The sequence below is a fragment of the Sciurus carolinensis genome, chromosome 15 (genome assembly GCF_902686445.1).
Source record: "Sciurus carolinensis chromosome 15, mSciCar1.2, whole genome shotgun sequence".
NCBI classification, from domain to species: domain Eukaryota; kingdom Metazoa; phylum Chordata; class Mammalia; order Rodentia; family Sciuridae; genus Sciurus; species Sciurus carolinensis.
The window spans coordinates 273,715-288,076 of record NC_062227.1 but is presented as its reverse complement, the minus strand read 5'-3'; the positions used below and the strand labels follow the sequence as shown (position 1 = coordinate 288,076).

Below are 14,362 nucleotides of genomic sequence, written 5' to 3'. Positions count from 1 at the left end.
ATAAATAATTTTACATTGGCTACCTATTAACATGGAAATGTTTCAGATACACTGGGCTAAATAAATAAATTTATTACAGTTTACTTCACTTGTTTCTTTTCATTTATTATGTGATCACTGAAATCTCAAAGTTACACATGTGGCTCATATTTAATTTTCATGGATAGTGGTGCTGTAGTGGAGTGTCTCTTTTGCAGAGATCAGACTGCCTCTTCAAATTATGAGAAGATGAGCTGGGTGTGGTGGTTCATGCCTAGAATCCCAGCCCCTTGGATTCCTAAGGCAGGAGGATCACAAGTTTTAGGTCAGCCTCAGCAACTTAGACTCTGTCTCAAAATAAATCTTAATAAGGACTGGGGGTGAAGCTCAGTGACACAGCACCCCTGGATTCAAATATGCGTGTGCATGCACACACACACACACACACACACACAAAACTGGACATGAAGGTTATAAAATTTGAAAATTTAAAGTAATTCTCACAGTATTATTTACATTTTTGAATATACATTATTGATATTGGCAAATTGATATAACCATGCATTCCAGGTGAAATTCAAATTTCCCCTTTGCAAGGTTGGCTGTTCTTCAAGGTAGGAAACTCTGAAAAGGAGCGTGGCCAGGAACCTGTCAATTTTGTGTTCTTCAGCCAGACTTTGAATTTCTTCACCTGCCACTCAGGGCTAGAGGATTCTGAGCGTGTAACTTTGTCTACTCTGGGTTGATGGGGTTAAAATTATTCAGTTAGAGGCACAGACAGATAACAGGGGCAGACTTCCTAATCTGGAAGATTTTTTTCTCAGCTCAAGCAAAGCTCTGAATCCAGCTCTGGTTTCCTGATGTCTGGTTGCCCTGTCAGTCTGACTTCCAGGTGCTGGAGCGTTTGTAGAGAGGTTGCTGGACACAGCAGAGGTCAGGAAATGATAAGTCTGCAGGGTTAGGTATGGTGTAATGAGACAAGGGTTGGTTGGAAGCAGCCAGAACTGACTGTGGGGACCCGGGCTTTTCTAAGGTCAGGTATTAAATTTGTGAATTCCATTCCAGCACAGGTTCAGCTTAACATATGTCCTTTCTGGTCCACATGATGAGAGTGGAGTGGTTACTTTGCCCTGTGCCTGATTGGTTACCTTTGAGACATCTGGAACCCTCTTTGTGCAACTCCTTACTTATACCTTACACTGACCCAGAATGGATGGTCATTGTGGGGGAATCCTGACTTATGTGAAAGAATCATATTGGGAGCAGCCGTGGTCTGTAGCATTCTTTGTCACTCTTTCCTACCCAGAGGTCTCTTACATTTTCCGAATCTATGCAAAGCTTGGTCTTTCTAAATGCTGTATTCCTCCTTCCAGTTCACTACATTATTAAATGTGTACTCATGCTACGTTTCATATAGCAAAATGTTTTAATTTGTTTCACTGTTATTCATGGCATTTTTCACATGATTATTTTTGTTTATGATTAGCCACATGACAGGAATGCAGGGAATAATCACCTGACACTCAGATGTAAAATATCTTTGTGTCTCTTCTCCATTTATGTTTCTGAGGCACAGATACCGTTTCAGAAAGTCTGATCGAGTCTCCCCTTAGGAAACCTGATGGAGCGATATGTCCTCAGTCCTGCCATGCCTTGTCGCTGTTCTGATTTAAGACCTGCGTGAGACTGACACAAGGTCCCACGGCTGCCGTGTCTCTTAGCGGTCCTAGAGGATATCAGCCGCTGTGCAGTCACCCTCCTACAGCGCAGCTTGGGTTTGGGGGATGGAGGCTCTTGTACTAGCAACTGAGTACAACCCCGGGGAGCACAGGACGTCCTGGACAGGTTTCATTTAAGGAGATCATGGATTGGACATTAGGATTTTCTTCCCCCAACTCTAGTTTCTATTCCTTGCAGACACTTTGTTGGTCAGTTAACAAATTTCTCTTCAGTACTAGAAACTAGTATCAAAGGTGATCCTTGTTCTCTCAGTCCTCAGAGTTGTGACAGGAGATTAAACTATTCCAAAGAGCTGAGAAGATCATCCCACTGAATTCTGAGGGGTGTTTCCAAGGCACAACTCACTTCATGCAGGTACAAGGGACAGCACAGTGCCTCATGGCGGGGAAGGTCTTCCAGTCAAGTGAGCAGGTCGTTCATGGGAGAATTCCCGTTTGGTAAAATGACCTGACCTGACTCTTGAGTCAGACATGTCTGTGTTCCATTCAGCAGTGCCCCTCTCTGGGGTCGTCAATTTAAAAAACATGTTCACCAATTTCATCCTCATTTTTTATAAACTATGTATTTTATCAGTACTATTTTAAAGACACAAAAATGTTTTCTAGGAGGAAAGATACAGGTGGATTTTACCAAAAAAAAAAAAAAAAAAAAAAAAAAAGTCATAAACTGAGGCCAGTCTTTGAGCCTATACAATGATATTGTTGACGGCCCCGCTCTTTCTGGGGACTTCCTCTGCTGCTGTCACATTCTGCTCCCATCAGGCATGGAAGGGTCTTTTGCATTGAGAGAAGCACAGAACACTGGGAGACTGGGGATCCAGAGGTAGATGTGTGTCTAACTTTGGTGGAATGGGGAATTTTATGACCTTTCTGAGGGTATGATTTTTGGTGTTATGGGGCTGTTTCTATACTGTCAAATGTGCCAAAGTCAGATTTGGGTAAGAGTAAATTTATTTTAAAGATGCAGTGAATTACTGGGAAAGGAAGCATCTCAAAAGTTAGGCAGAGAATGACTTGCTTTTTGTCCTTGTCCCCAATGCTGATCCAGTAATGAGGACAAGGTTTTGAGAAAAATCATAAAAGAAGTTTTATTGCTTTGCTAGCACAGGAGAAACACAGAGGACTCCTTTTTTCTGGAGACTGTGATTCTGAATGCCCTGGGGAACAATGGGCCTTTCATGAAGTGATTCTAAGACTACACCGTAGCTGTGCCCTGTTTGGAGTTGTAATTTACTTGTACCCTTGAGGGACAGCCATTTCTGAGATTTTCTGTGGCCAGCCCGAACTTTCGTTTTTTCATCAGTTCTTTTTAGGTATGCATGACAGTAGGATTCATGTTGATATTATCGTACTAGCGTGGAACATATTTTAGTTAGGACACTATTATGGATGTACATGTTGGTGGGATTCACTATGGTGTATTTATATAAGCACATAAGAAAATTATTTTGATTCATTTCACTGTCTTTCCTTTCCCTATCCCCATTCTCTCCCTTCAGCCCTGAAGTCTTGATTTCTTCATTCATGTGGTGCAGGAGCTGAAGGAGAGATGATTAACCAGGAACAGGAAGGTGAATCTTGCTTTCCCGTGGTTAGGAAGGGGGCGGGAGAGACAGAAAAGAAGGAAAAAAAAGAAAAGTCAGTTTTACAGTAAGATAGAGTGGCAGAGCTCAAGGGTTATATGTTCAAATCAGATGACCCATTACATTTCCGCCACTGTCAATTTTTATAGACAAATGGGTGACTATCTTTCTACGTTGCTTTGGGCTTAAACTGGGTGATGAAGGGGTTTCTAGAATTGAAGGGTTTTCCCTGTTGTAACTTTGGGATTTTTTGTAGAAGGAATGGAGAGGAAATTCCAGCCTTGGTGGTGACCTGGAAGAAGCAGACTCCTGTACAGCAGTTAATGTTTGACCATTTTTCATATTGTTTTAACCTAGTTTTTTTTTTTTTTTTTCTGAATTTTTATTTCACTGTTGCCAAGTTTCCACCTCTCCCACCATGGTACTAGAAAGGGTCTCTGTAACACACTATTTCTTTGTGGGCTCAATTTAATCCTTGTTCTGCAGATACCATTTTAAGGAGAGCATTTGGCAAACACCTTATCCCACAGCAGGTGGGTTTCTTGGCATACTTCAGCCAGCATCTTTTTAAAGTTATGTTTGATAATTACTGTGTCCTGTGGGTTCGGGCCCCCAGAATACATATCACTTCCGTTAGCTCCCCAGTGTTTTGCTCACTCGTGGGATCACTTCTGCAATGAAAGATAGTCACGTTACTTTGCATTGAGGGGAGCCCCTATCTTGGGATCAGCTCCTTAAAGAGGACTCTAATTGTCTGAAGTCTTTTCTGTTCTGGTAGAAGAAGCCAGATTCACACAGAGGAGGTGTTGACAGTATTTTCAAGGCCCCTTACTGTCCTTGTTCTTAGCTGCGAGGAGTCCTCTTTCTTTCCAGATAACTCCATGTGCGTGTACTGTGTTGAAGGCATATTTTAAGTCAGTGTAAATGCCTACCTTCTTTCCTTTGGCCAGAAACAGCTCTTGTGAGAGAAATTAGCTTGGCTTTCTGGGCTGGTGTTGTTGGCAGAATCTCAGCTTTTAAAATCTGCTGTGCCATGGCTGCAGAGTATCCAGCTGTCCTCTGGCCATTGCTGTGTCCTGCCCCCATTGGTGAAGGCGTTTCAGCCTGGCTCAGTGATAGGCTGACCAAGCAAATCCCACCTGCCAGAGAGTCTCCAGGCTCTCTGAGCCGTCGTGTTGTACTGGTCCGTTGTCATCTGCTGGCAGCAGGTTTCCTTGATTTAAGGTCCTGGTTCCTGTTGAGGTTGACGTTTGGATGGTCAGATGGGATCACCTGGAATCTCCCTGCCCTCCCAGCAGTCAGCTGACACCCGTCCTTCTGCTTTAGTAGGACAGGACTTGATGAGCAACCAACCCAGTAATGGATTGGTCCAGAGTGGGTTTCTCAACCTCTTGTGGTAAGTCAGCAGTGTCACTCACACCCCAAAGGCAGGAGGACCCTCCTTTTACTGGGTGGTCAAGCTGTTCTCACCCAGAGGCTACGGTCACAGTGTGCCTGCAGTGTGTGTAAGAGAACTGCAAGTTCCGTGCCTTGTTTCTCTTTTATCTAGAGTCTTAAGACCTTTATGAGTCAGACAGGCCTGGGGCAGGGGCTGTCACGAGCCTTTGTCTAACTTCTCAAGGGCAGCGTGGCATTCTGGTGTACAAGTGAAGTGTTTTACTTGTTCCGTTGAAGGCCTCATGCAGGAGTTTACCTGTTAGCCCAAAATTGGAGACCCAAATATGGCAGCATGCCGACTCCTTTAGTCAGCTTTTTCAGTGCTTGCCCAAAATTCCCAGCAAGAACAATTTTAGAGGAGGAGACCTTTATTTGGGGTTCCCAGCTTCAGAGGTCTCAGTCCTTAGGTGGTGACTCCATTCCTCAGGCCTCAGTGAGGCAGAACATCATGGCAGAAGACTGGAAACATGGTGCCAGGAAGTAGACAGAACTCTGCTCAGCGCAGACAAAATTAAACCCCAAAGGCTTGTCCCCAGGGACCCACCTCCTCCAGCCACACCCTACCTGCCTGCAGTTACCAAGCAACCCCTGTCAGGGGTTAATGCACTCAGTAGGTTAGACTCTCATAACCCAATCACTTCCTGTCTAAACCTTGCATAGTCTCACTTGTGAGGTTTTGGGGGACACAATATCTAAATCAGAACACTGACGTTTCCAAGAACCCGTGTACCTGGCTCTAGGTCCTGAATTCTTTAAGGCTCAAGTTAGCCTGCTTTCTGTCTGACATCAAGATTCAGGTCATTGGCTAATCTGGAATCCCAGGTGGGTGACTTGCTTACAAAATAAGCCACGTTAGTGGACACTTCATATCCACATGAGCTGCAGTGGTTTAGCACAACAATAGTATTTGACAATCAGAATTCATAGTTGGGGTTGGCTGTAAGCAGATCATCCTCACATCATGAAAGGATTCCTTTATCCAGCTGTAAACCTCACAGCTTACACTTTTGGTAGACTTTCATTAAACGGAGTACAAAAGATTTTAAATCCCTGAGGTGAGACACTCTAGCAGTACTGGATGGTTACTTTTCTATTGAAGTCCTGTCATTCAAAGTAAGTAGTGACTAGGAATTCCTTTTCAGAGGGTTGCACAAGAACTCATCTTTAAATCTAGCACTTTGAACTAACCACAGTTAAGTGTCATTGCCATTAGGTACTGTGGGCTGGATATCTGAAACAAATATCAGATTTTTACCAAATTAGTACTCACCAGTGTGTTTTTTCTTTGTTAAACAGGCAGGATTGGTGTATTACAGCGTATTTGATAAAGCCAACCAAATTATCTTTTAAGAAGTGGTGCACAAGAGACTTTATAGCCCTATCAATGCTTCTCTTTTGAGGGGATATTGTTTCATTTGGGGGCAGGTTACCACCTCCTTAAACAAAATCTAGTTTGTGATAACATTGATTATTATTCTCAGGGTTCCTTTGACCCCTACAGAGTTATTTACTTTTTTTGCTTTGGTACCAGTGATTGAATCCAGGGTTGCTTAACCACTGAGCAACTTCCCCTGTCCCCTTTTTAAACTTTGAGAGAGGGTCTCACTATGTTGCTTAGGGCCTCTAAATTGCTGGGCCTGGCTTTGAATGTGCAATCCTCCTGCCTCAGCCTTCTTTGCCTCTGGGATTACAGGTGTGTGCCACTGCACTTGGGCCAATAGTGTGATTTATTTAAAAAAAAAAAAAATCTCTATTCCAAATTGATGTATAAGTTTCAAAAAATTGAATGTATTTCTTTTCATTTACATGAAAATTTGCTGTTTTAATATGTAAAAAGTTGTCATGTTTATGTCGGCTTTACATAAGACATAAATATCAATTAATCAATTTGTTGTCTTAACACGTTTCCATTACTGTTCTCATTTATAATAACTTTCCTGGTCTGAAAATTCTTTTAACATTTATATTTTCTTTTGACCTGAATGTTCCTTCTGAATTCCAGGTCAGATAAGCTTGGATAAAAATCAAGCACTACCATTTACCAGATGCTTCATAAAATATCATGAAAGATGAATACTCTTACTGCTATCATATTATTTTCATTTTTGTGAATTAAGATATGAAAAACCTCTTAGAGTGATATGTACACATTTGAAATGATTAAAAATGCTTCTTGTTGCTATTTGCTATTTTACTTTTTTTTTTTTGGGGGGGGGTGCTGGGGATTGAATCCAGGGCCTTGTGCTTGCAAGGCAAGCACTCTACCAACTGAGGTATATCCTAATACTATTTTAATAACATGCATAAATCCCATAAAATATTTGAACTCAGACTCATCAATGAATATTTCCTTTAGTGGTCTGTCTCCTTGCAATTCAGAAGTTTCTCTTGTACCACTGTTGGAATGACTAGAGAGCTTGCTGCAAATTTAGAAAACCAGGCTGCATCCCAGAACTACTGAATCAGTCTCCTTTGTAGTAAATCTCTGATTCATGGTTGTAGAATTAAAATTTGAGAATTACCCTCCTAAATCACCATAACTCTTCCATGTGAGGAATATACACAATTTATCTTATGATATATAAAATAGCAATAAAAATGTATGTACTTGTGTTGATACCTTTATATCTTATTTCACAAGTGGAGTGTTGTCAGGGGCGGGCTCTGAGGGCCCCAGAGCCGCACCCTGGCCTGATCTCTAAGATGGCGCCTGGCAGCTTGCCAGAATAAGCCGTACTCATAAGTAACTCTGATTGGCTGCTGTAGACTGATCCTTGATAGGCTAATATCTCAGAACTCTGATTGGCTGCTGTGTATGAGGTGATTCTTGTAACTGCCTAGAGACTGGTCCTTGATAGGCTAATATCTCAGAACTCTGATTGGCTGCTGTATATGAGGTGATTCTTGTAACTGCCCGGAGACTTATCCTTGATAGGCTAATATCTCAGACTGACTCTGATTGGCTTATGCTTGCTATATAACCCAGACACTTCCTCGAATAAAGGTCATTGTTTGTTGTTCGTTGTTCGTTGGTCTTTGTCTTTTGGGCTTTTTTGTTCCTGTGAAAAAGAAGCATACGCGTTATCATTGCCTCCGCGGGCGGTGGGCGATCATAAGTGGTGCCGAAACCCGGGAATGAAAACTTCACAAGGATAAGTAAGAAAACAAGGTAAGATATTCTAAAATTTTAACAAGTTAAACCGGTTATAAAAAGGTCAAAAATAAACAAGTGAAAGGCAGCCTTGACGTTCGCGGTACGCGACTATCCGGACTAAGCGGAAAGCGGTCCAAAAAGGAAAGTAAAACAGTGGACTAAGCGAAAGGCGGTCCACATTGAAGGTATTAAAGTGAAAGTAGTTAGCGAAAGGCGGCTACACCCCGGACTAAGCGGAAAGCGGTCCAAAAAGGAAAGTAAAACAGTGGACTAAGCGGAAAGCGGTCCAAAACAGTGAACTAAGCAAAGGCGGTTCAAGGACTAGGTAAGCACGCGGAACGCGGCTTACATTGTACAAGATGGGGTCTGAAATATCAAAAGTTCGTATGCAACAACCCTTACGGGAACTGCTTAAGGCCAGTGGTACACCTTTAAAAACCAAAACTGCTAGAACATTCTTAGATACAATAGAGAAGGTAGCTCCTTGGTTTTTAGATGAAGGATTATTAAATATTCCACAGTGGGAACATCTTGGAGAGGATCTTCAGATCGACAAGATCCACTGCCTGTTGGAACTATGGCTATATGGTCTTTAGTGAGAGGGTGTCTAGACACAAATAAGGACAAATTTGTTGAAATAACTTTCCCTCCATGTAACCCTAAATATAGCACACCTCCCATATGGACAGGCTGTCAACATGCTGGACCAGCTTCTCCTGTTCAACAAGGGTTCTTCTTCACTCCCAATTTAATGATAATTTTACAAATAATGATGTTCATTTAGGCATGAGACATGTCAATCCTTCTGACAGCTGGCTACTCTTCACTTCAACCTCAGGATATACTAACTTACAACCTTTCTTTGCTCTCTTAGGAGGATCATTTAGGCTATGTACTTGGAGTTCCCCTAGAAATTCTCTGGCGCTGCATCGAGCACCCACTGTACCAGAAATATTACGTTTCCACCTATGCCAGTTTGTGTTTTTTCCCCCTTTTATGTTTCTGCTAACAAACAAAAAAGATGTTTCTCTCAATTGTACTGTAGTTTCGTGCTATCTCTCTCAATGTTGGAATGCTTCTAGGTTCCCGCTGGCAGTCTTAATGCGTATTCCTACCTTCCTACCAGTCCCAGTCTCTGTTACAGATGCGGAATTGCCAGTGTTACTATCAAGAAACAGGAGAGATTTTGGCATCACAGCGGCTGTGGTCGCCACGGTAGCAGCTGCAACCGCAGCATTGACACAACCATACAGACAGCAACAACAATCACTTGACCGAAAATACAGCTGCAGCCTTACAGACTAAAGAGACCCTAAACCAACATCTAACAGCAGGCATACTCCTTGTAAATCAAAGAGTGGACTTACTACAAGAACAAGTGGATATCTTGCAAGAACTTTTGGGACTGGGATGTGTTTATCCTTTAAGAGCAGTGTGTGTCACCCCTATTGCTTATAATAACCTTAGCTCTGTGGTTATGTTATCTAAAAATCTCTCTGTCTACCTTACTGGTAATTGGTCATCTACGTTTGATACTCAGAGTCAATGCTACCAGGGTTCAAGTTGCATCGGTATCCGAGATGTTCTCTTTGTTAACAGTGGGCTGGAACAGTACCTGTTCTGATTATTATCTGCTTAGGGATATGTTATATGCAGCCAAATCAGAGCTCGCCAAGATGCCCGACGTCATCGACGAGCTATAGTACAGGCTTTGACAACCATTGAGACAGGCACATCCCCCCAGGTATGGCTAAGCATGCTGGACCAGTAGTCAAAGACGGGTAAGATCCGTAGAAATGCATACCAACCTAAGACAGGGTTCTGACGCCTGGAGGTCAGAATTCCAATGACGGGTAAGGATGTAATTTGCCATGGACAACCTAAGACAGGCATGGTCCCAAGTCATCTTTTCTTTATTTAAAGAATAAGGGGGAGATGTCAGGGGCGGGCTCTGAGGGCCCCAGAGCCGCACCCTGGCCTGATCTCTAAGATGGCGCCTGGCAGCTTGCCAGAATAAGCCGTACTCATAAGTAACTCTGATTGGCTGCTGTAGACTGATCCTTGATAGGCTAATATCTCAGAACTCTGATTGGCTGCTGTATATGAGGTGATTCTTGTAACTGACTAGAGACTGATCCTTGATAGGCTAATATCTCAGAACTCTGATTGGCTGCTGTATATGAGGTGATTCTTGTAACTGCCCGGAGACTTATCCTTGATAGGCTAATATCTCAGACTGACTCTGATTGGCTTATGCTTGCTATATAACCCAGACACTTCCTCGAATAAAGGTCATTGTTCATTGGTCGTTGGTCATTGTTCGTTGTTCGTTGGTCTTTGTCTTTTGGGCTTTTTTGTTCCTGTGAAAAAGAAGCGTACGCGTTATCATTGCCTCCGCGGGCGGTGGGCGATGATAGAGTGTATGCATTCCTTTTGGACTTAAGTCACTTTCTCCTCCGAGTTAGATCACAGAGCATCACTGTGTTCACAGTCCCTCACTTATGTGAGAGCCATCTCTATTAATTCCCATTCACCTTCAGTGAATTAAAAACTGTGTGAGTGATCATGTGGTCAATGTGCTGTTCATACACGGATTCTCATTCCAGGGCCTGTTGACATTCAGGGATGTGGCCATTGATTTCTCTGAGGAGGAGTGGGAGTGCCTGGACCCTGCCCAGCAGAATTTATACAGAGACGTCATGTTAGAGAACTACAGGAACCTGGTCTTCCTGGGTGAGGATGGCGTCCCTTCAGAATTCCTGATTGATTATCAATATGTATTTCCTTCCCTTGCAGACTGTCTTTTGGGAACTTCTCTGCAGTGAGTTTCAGACTTGTGCTTTCTAGAAAGAAGAATACTAGTTACATTTCTTTTAGTCTTTAATCTCCCCCTTTCTTGGTGTGATATACATCCGTCGCTCTAGATAAGTGGTACCTAGAGTATTCAGTGATGTGAAATACTGTGGCCTACAGGTAGCAGAGGAGGCAGCTGGGAGGCCCAGAGATCAAGGAGGAAGCCATACTTCAGAATGTTGGTTGAGAAGTTATCCCAGCAGAAAAGATATCTCAGCAGCTTAGGTTTCTGCCTGTTGCTGTCATGGGAGAACACACACTGCCCATGTCTGTCATGGAAGAACACACACTGCCCCTGTCAGTCATGGAAGAACACACACTGCCCCTGTCATGGAAGAACACACACTGCCCCTGTCTATCATGGAAGAACACACACTGCCCCCTGTCTGTCATGGAGGAACACACACTGCCCCCTGTCTATCATGGAAGGACACACACTGCCCCCTGTCTGTCATGGGAGAACACACACTACCCCTGTCTGTCGTGGAAGGACACACACTGCCCCTGTCTGTCATGGAAGAACACACACTGCCCCCTGTCTGTCGTGGAAGAACACACACTGCCCCCTGTCTGTTATGGAAGAACACACACTGCCCCCTGTCTATCATGGAAGAACACACACTGCCCCGTCTGTCATGCTTTCATATTTGGTGACTCTCCTACTTTTCCTGCAGTGATGCCCCAGCTCATTCCCAGTAACCATAACACTTCCCTTTGCTTGTGAGGGTCAGTGTGATCTGACAGCTCTTCCATTATTCATGGGTCTCTAGGAAAGCTGTCCAGATCAAACCATTGTAGTATGTTAATGTCACGAAGCAGTTTCTCTGACATTATATATTTATTCATTAAAATCGCCTTATCGGAGCTCTTTCTGAATACTTATAATGGATATTCTGTGATTTGTTCTCTCTGAATACTTAAAATGGATGGATTCTCTGTGAAATTTTCTGTCATGTAATGAACATCAAGGTTCACAGTGACTGCTCTTTTGGGTTTACAGTCACAGGATAAATAGTAGTTATACAAAAGGGTTTGTAAAGTAGTGCATATATGGTTATTTACAATTTTTTGGTTAAATTTTCTTTTTTATTTTATAGAGGAGCTTTTATATTGAAGAGTAGGTTTCCTCACATTAGGTAATACCATTTTATTTTGTGTTCTGGTAGCAATTTCCATTACTTTACAAATTACGATAATGTTAAGTTGAAACTAAGATATGCATGAACCTTGTTTCTGTTGCCAATAAAATTATATGTACTTTTACTTCCTTAGATAAATATTTTTAAAAAAGACTTTTATATTTTATCCAGATGTTTTTCATCCTGCCTATGTACATAGTAATGGAAATTTATTTAATTTTTTAAAAAAACTTTAGTTGTAGATGGACACAATACCTTTATTTTTATGTGGTGCTGGGGATCGAACCCAATGCCTCACACATGCTAGGTGACTGCTCAAACACTGAATCACAACCCCAACCCCAGAAATTTTCTATACATAAATGTAATGGGGAATTGAATTCAAGGGTGTGCTAATAATGAGCTACATCCCCAGCCCCTTTTAATTTATATTTGGAGAGAGTTTCTCAGTAAGTATTGAGAATGGCTTTGAATTTACAGTCTTTCTGCCTCAGAATTGCTAGTAGCTGGATTACATGCATTCCCATCATTTATATATTGATGAGTTTTTTCTTATTTATAGGATAAAGATCATAGCATTTAAATGGTTACTTTCAAAAATTTGCAATTCTGTTTATGTGCTGTTTGAAATTTTAATTTTGATCAAAAGCACAAAATAAAACTTGCTTTCTACAACATTTCAGGTTTACTGTTCAGTAATGTTAATTGAAACTCTTACACAATACATCTTTAGAAAGTTTACATCTCAGAAAGCAAAAATTAATTTCCATCTAAACAAGGCCTCATTTCTGTCTCCATCACAAACTCCAATCTCATTTTTTTCAGAAAGGGTTTTTTTTGGTTTGTTTGTTTTGTAGTTTAGATATCTCATATTGGTATATTTCTGCAACATTTGTCTTTTTGTTAGTGACTTATTTCAGTTAACATAATGTACTAAAGGTTTATCATTATAGATTTATAAATTTAAAAAAAGTTTTTTCTTACCATTTTTGACTTAAAAATATTCTATAATTTCTATATTCTGAATTACCTCATCCACTCATTTCAAGGGAGGTTGGTTTACTTCCTCACATTGGCTTTGTTGAATAACATGTAGTAAACATTGGTGTGCAAATGTCTTCATTTGCATATAGGGGAAGACTTATTACCATGCTCACTCAGAATCCATGTGCCTATTTGTTAACTTGATATTGGTATTAACAATCGAATATGGAAGGTTTTAATATGTTTTTAAGTCAGGAAACAACAGTCTTCCAGTTTTGTGTGTGATGCTGTAGTTTTTGGAGTAGCCTTTTCTGTTCCTGCAAAAAATAACAGTGGGAGTTTGATACATGGACTCTCCAGATAACTTTGAGTTATACAAACATCTTTTAATTTTATCTTTCAATTCTTGAAGAAGACCATGTTTGAGAGTATTCAATCCACTGTCACATATTTTTGAATTTCCTTCCATCTTTTATTTCTGATTTTATTCTATGATGTATACAAAATAGTTTTAGTGTCCTCATATCTATTAACCTTTTTTTTATTCCCTATGAGTTGGTCTATCCAGTAAAATGGTTCATTTGCTAGTGAGAACATTGAATATATATGTCAAATTGGTTTAAAATATTTTTCAAAGTCTTCTATTGTGTGATTATCATTTTGTTGGACTTTACAGAAAGTGGGGATTTGTGCTTTCTATTTCTTAATTCACTTCTCTCAATCTTACCTTTTTCTATCTGGGAGGTATGATGTGAGTTCAAAGTGTTATCTATTCTTACTGCAGTATCCTAAGGAAAACTCCCTTTTAATCTTTTCAAGGTTTTTTAAGTTGAAATCTATTTTATCTCATCTAACTATTTGTTTAGAACTGTTTTGCATACCATCGCTTTGTGGTCCAGCTTTCTTTTGGTCACTTCTGTAACACTTTTATTTTCTTTGACTTTCTGTCTACTTGTGTCCTAGATTTAGTCTCCTGTAGATCACAGACCATTGTATCTTTGTAGTTTTAATTCTGTTACTCAAGCATTTGTTTTGATTGGGGTTTGGTAATGTATTTGTAATCAATTAAATTTCTAAAAATCTAGAACTCACACTACTTTGTAAGCTGTTTTCTTGCACTTGCTTTTCCTGCTTTTCTTAATGGTTTAATTTGTGGTTCATTACTTTTCATAGTGACATGCTTTCATTCCTCTCCCACTTCTGTTTACAGTCTGTGGAAATTTATTTTGTCACTTACATTGAAACTTTATAAAGATCACTGTAAGTTTACATTTTAAACTGGTAACAAATTAACTTCAATTCATTATAAAAATTCAGCATATTTATATATCCTTTCAAAATTAATTATTGCAGATTTTATATCAGATTCCCATTAACAGGTTTATGTCAATTTTTATGCTCTTGTCCTTGAAATTCTACTGCAAACTAATTCTTTTATAACCCATCATTACATAAAATAGAATTATATGGGACTTTTTTTTGCCAATAAAATCT

At 40.6% G+C, this 14,362-nt stretch overlaps 1 protein-coding gene across 1 annotated transcript in view; it reads left to right on the top strand.

The window, feature by feature from the left end:
- LOC124965731 (zinc finger protein 28 homolog) overlaps positions 1-14,362 on the top strand; it is a 41,350-nt gene that overhangs the window by 23,149 nt on the left and 3,839 nt on the right. The window contains exon 3 of the mRNA XM_047526883.1: positions 10,499-10,625. Coding sequence (XP_047382839.1) covers positions 10,499-10,625 — 127 coding nt within the window. The remainder of the gene's footprint in view (positions 1-10,498; positions 10,626-14,362) is intronic.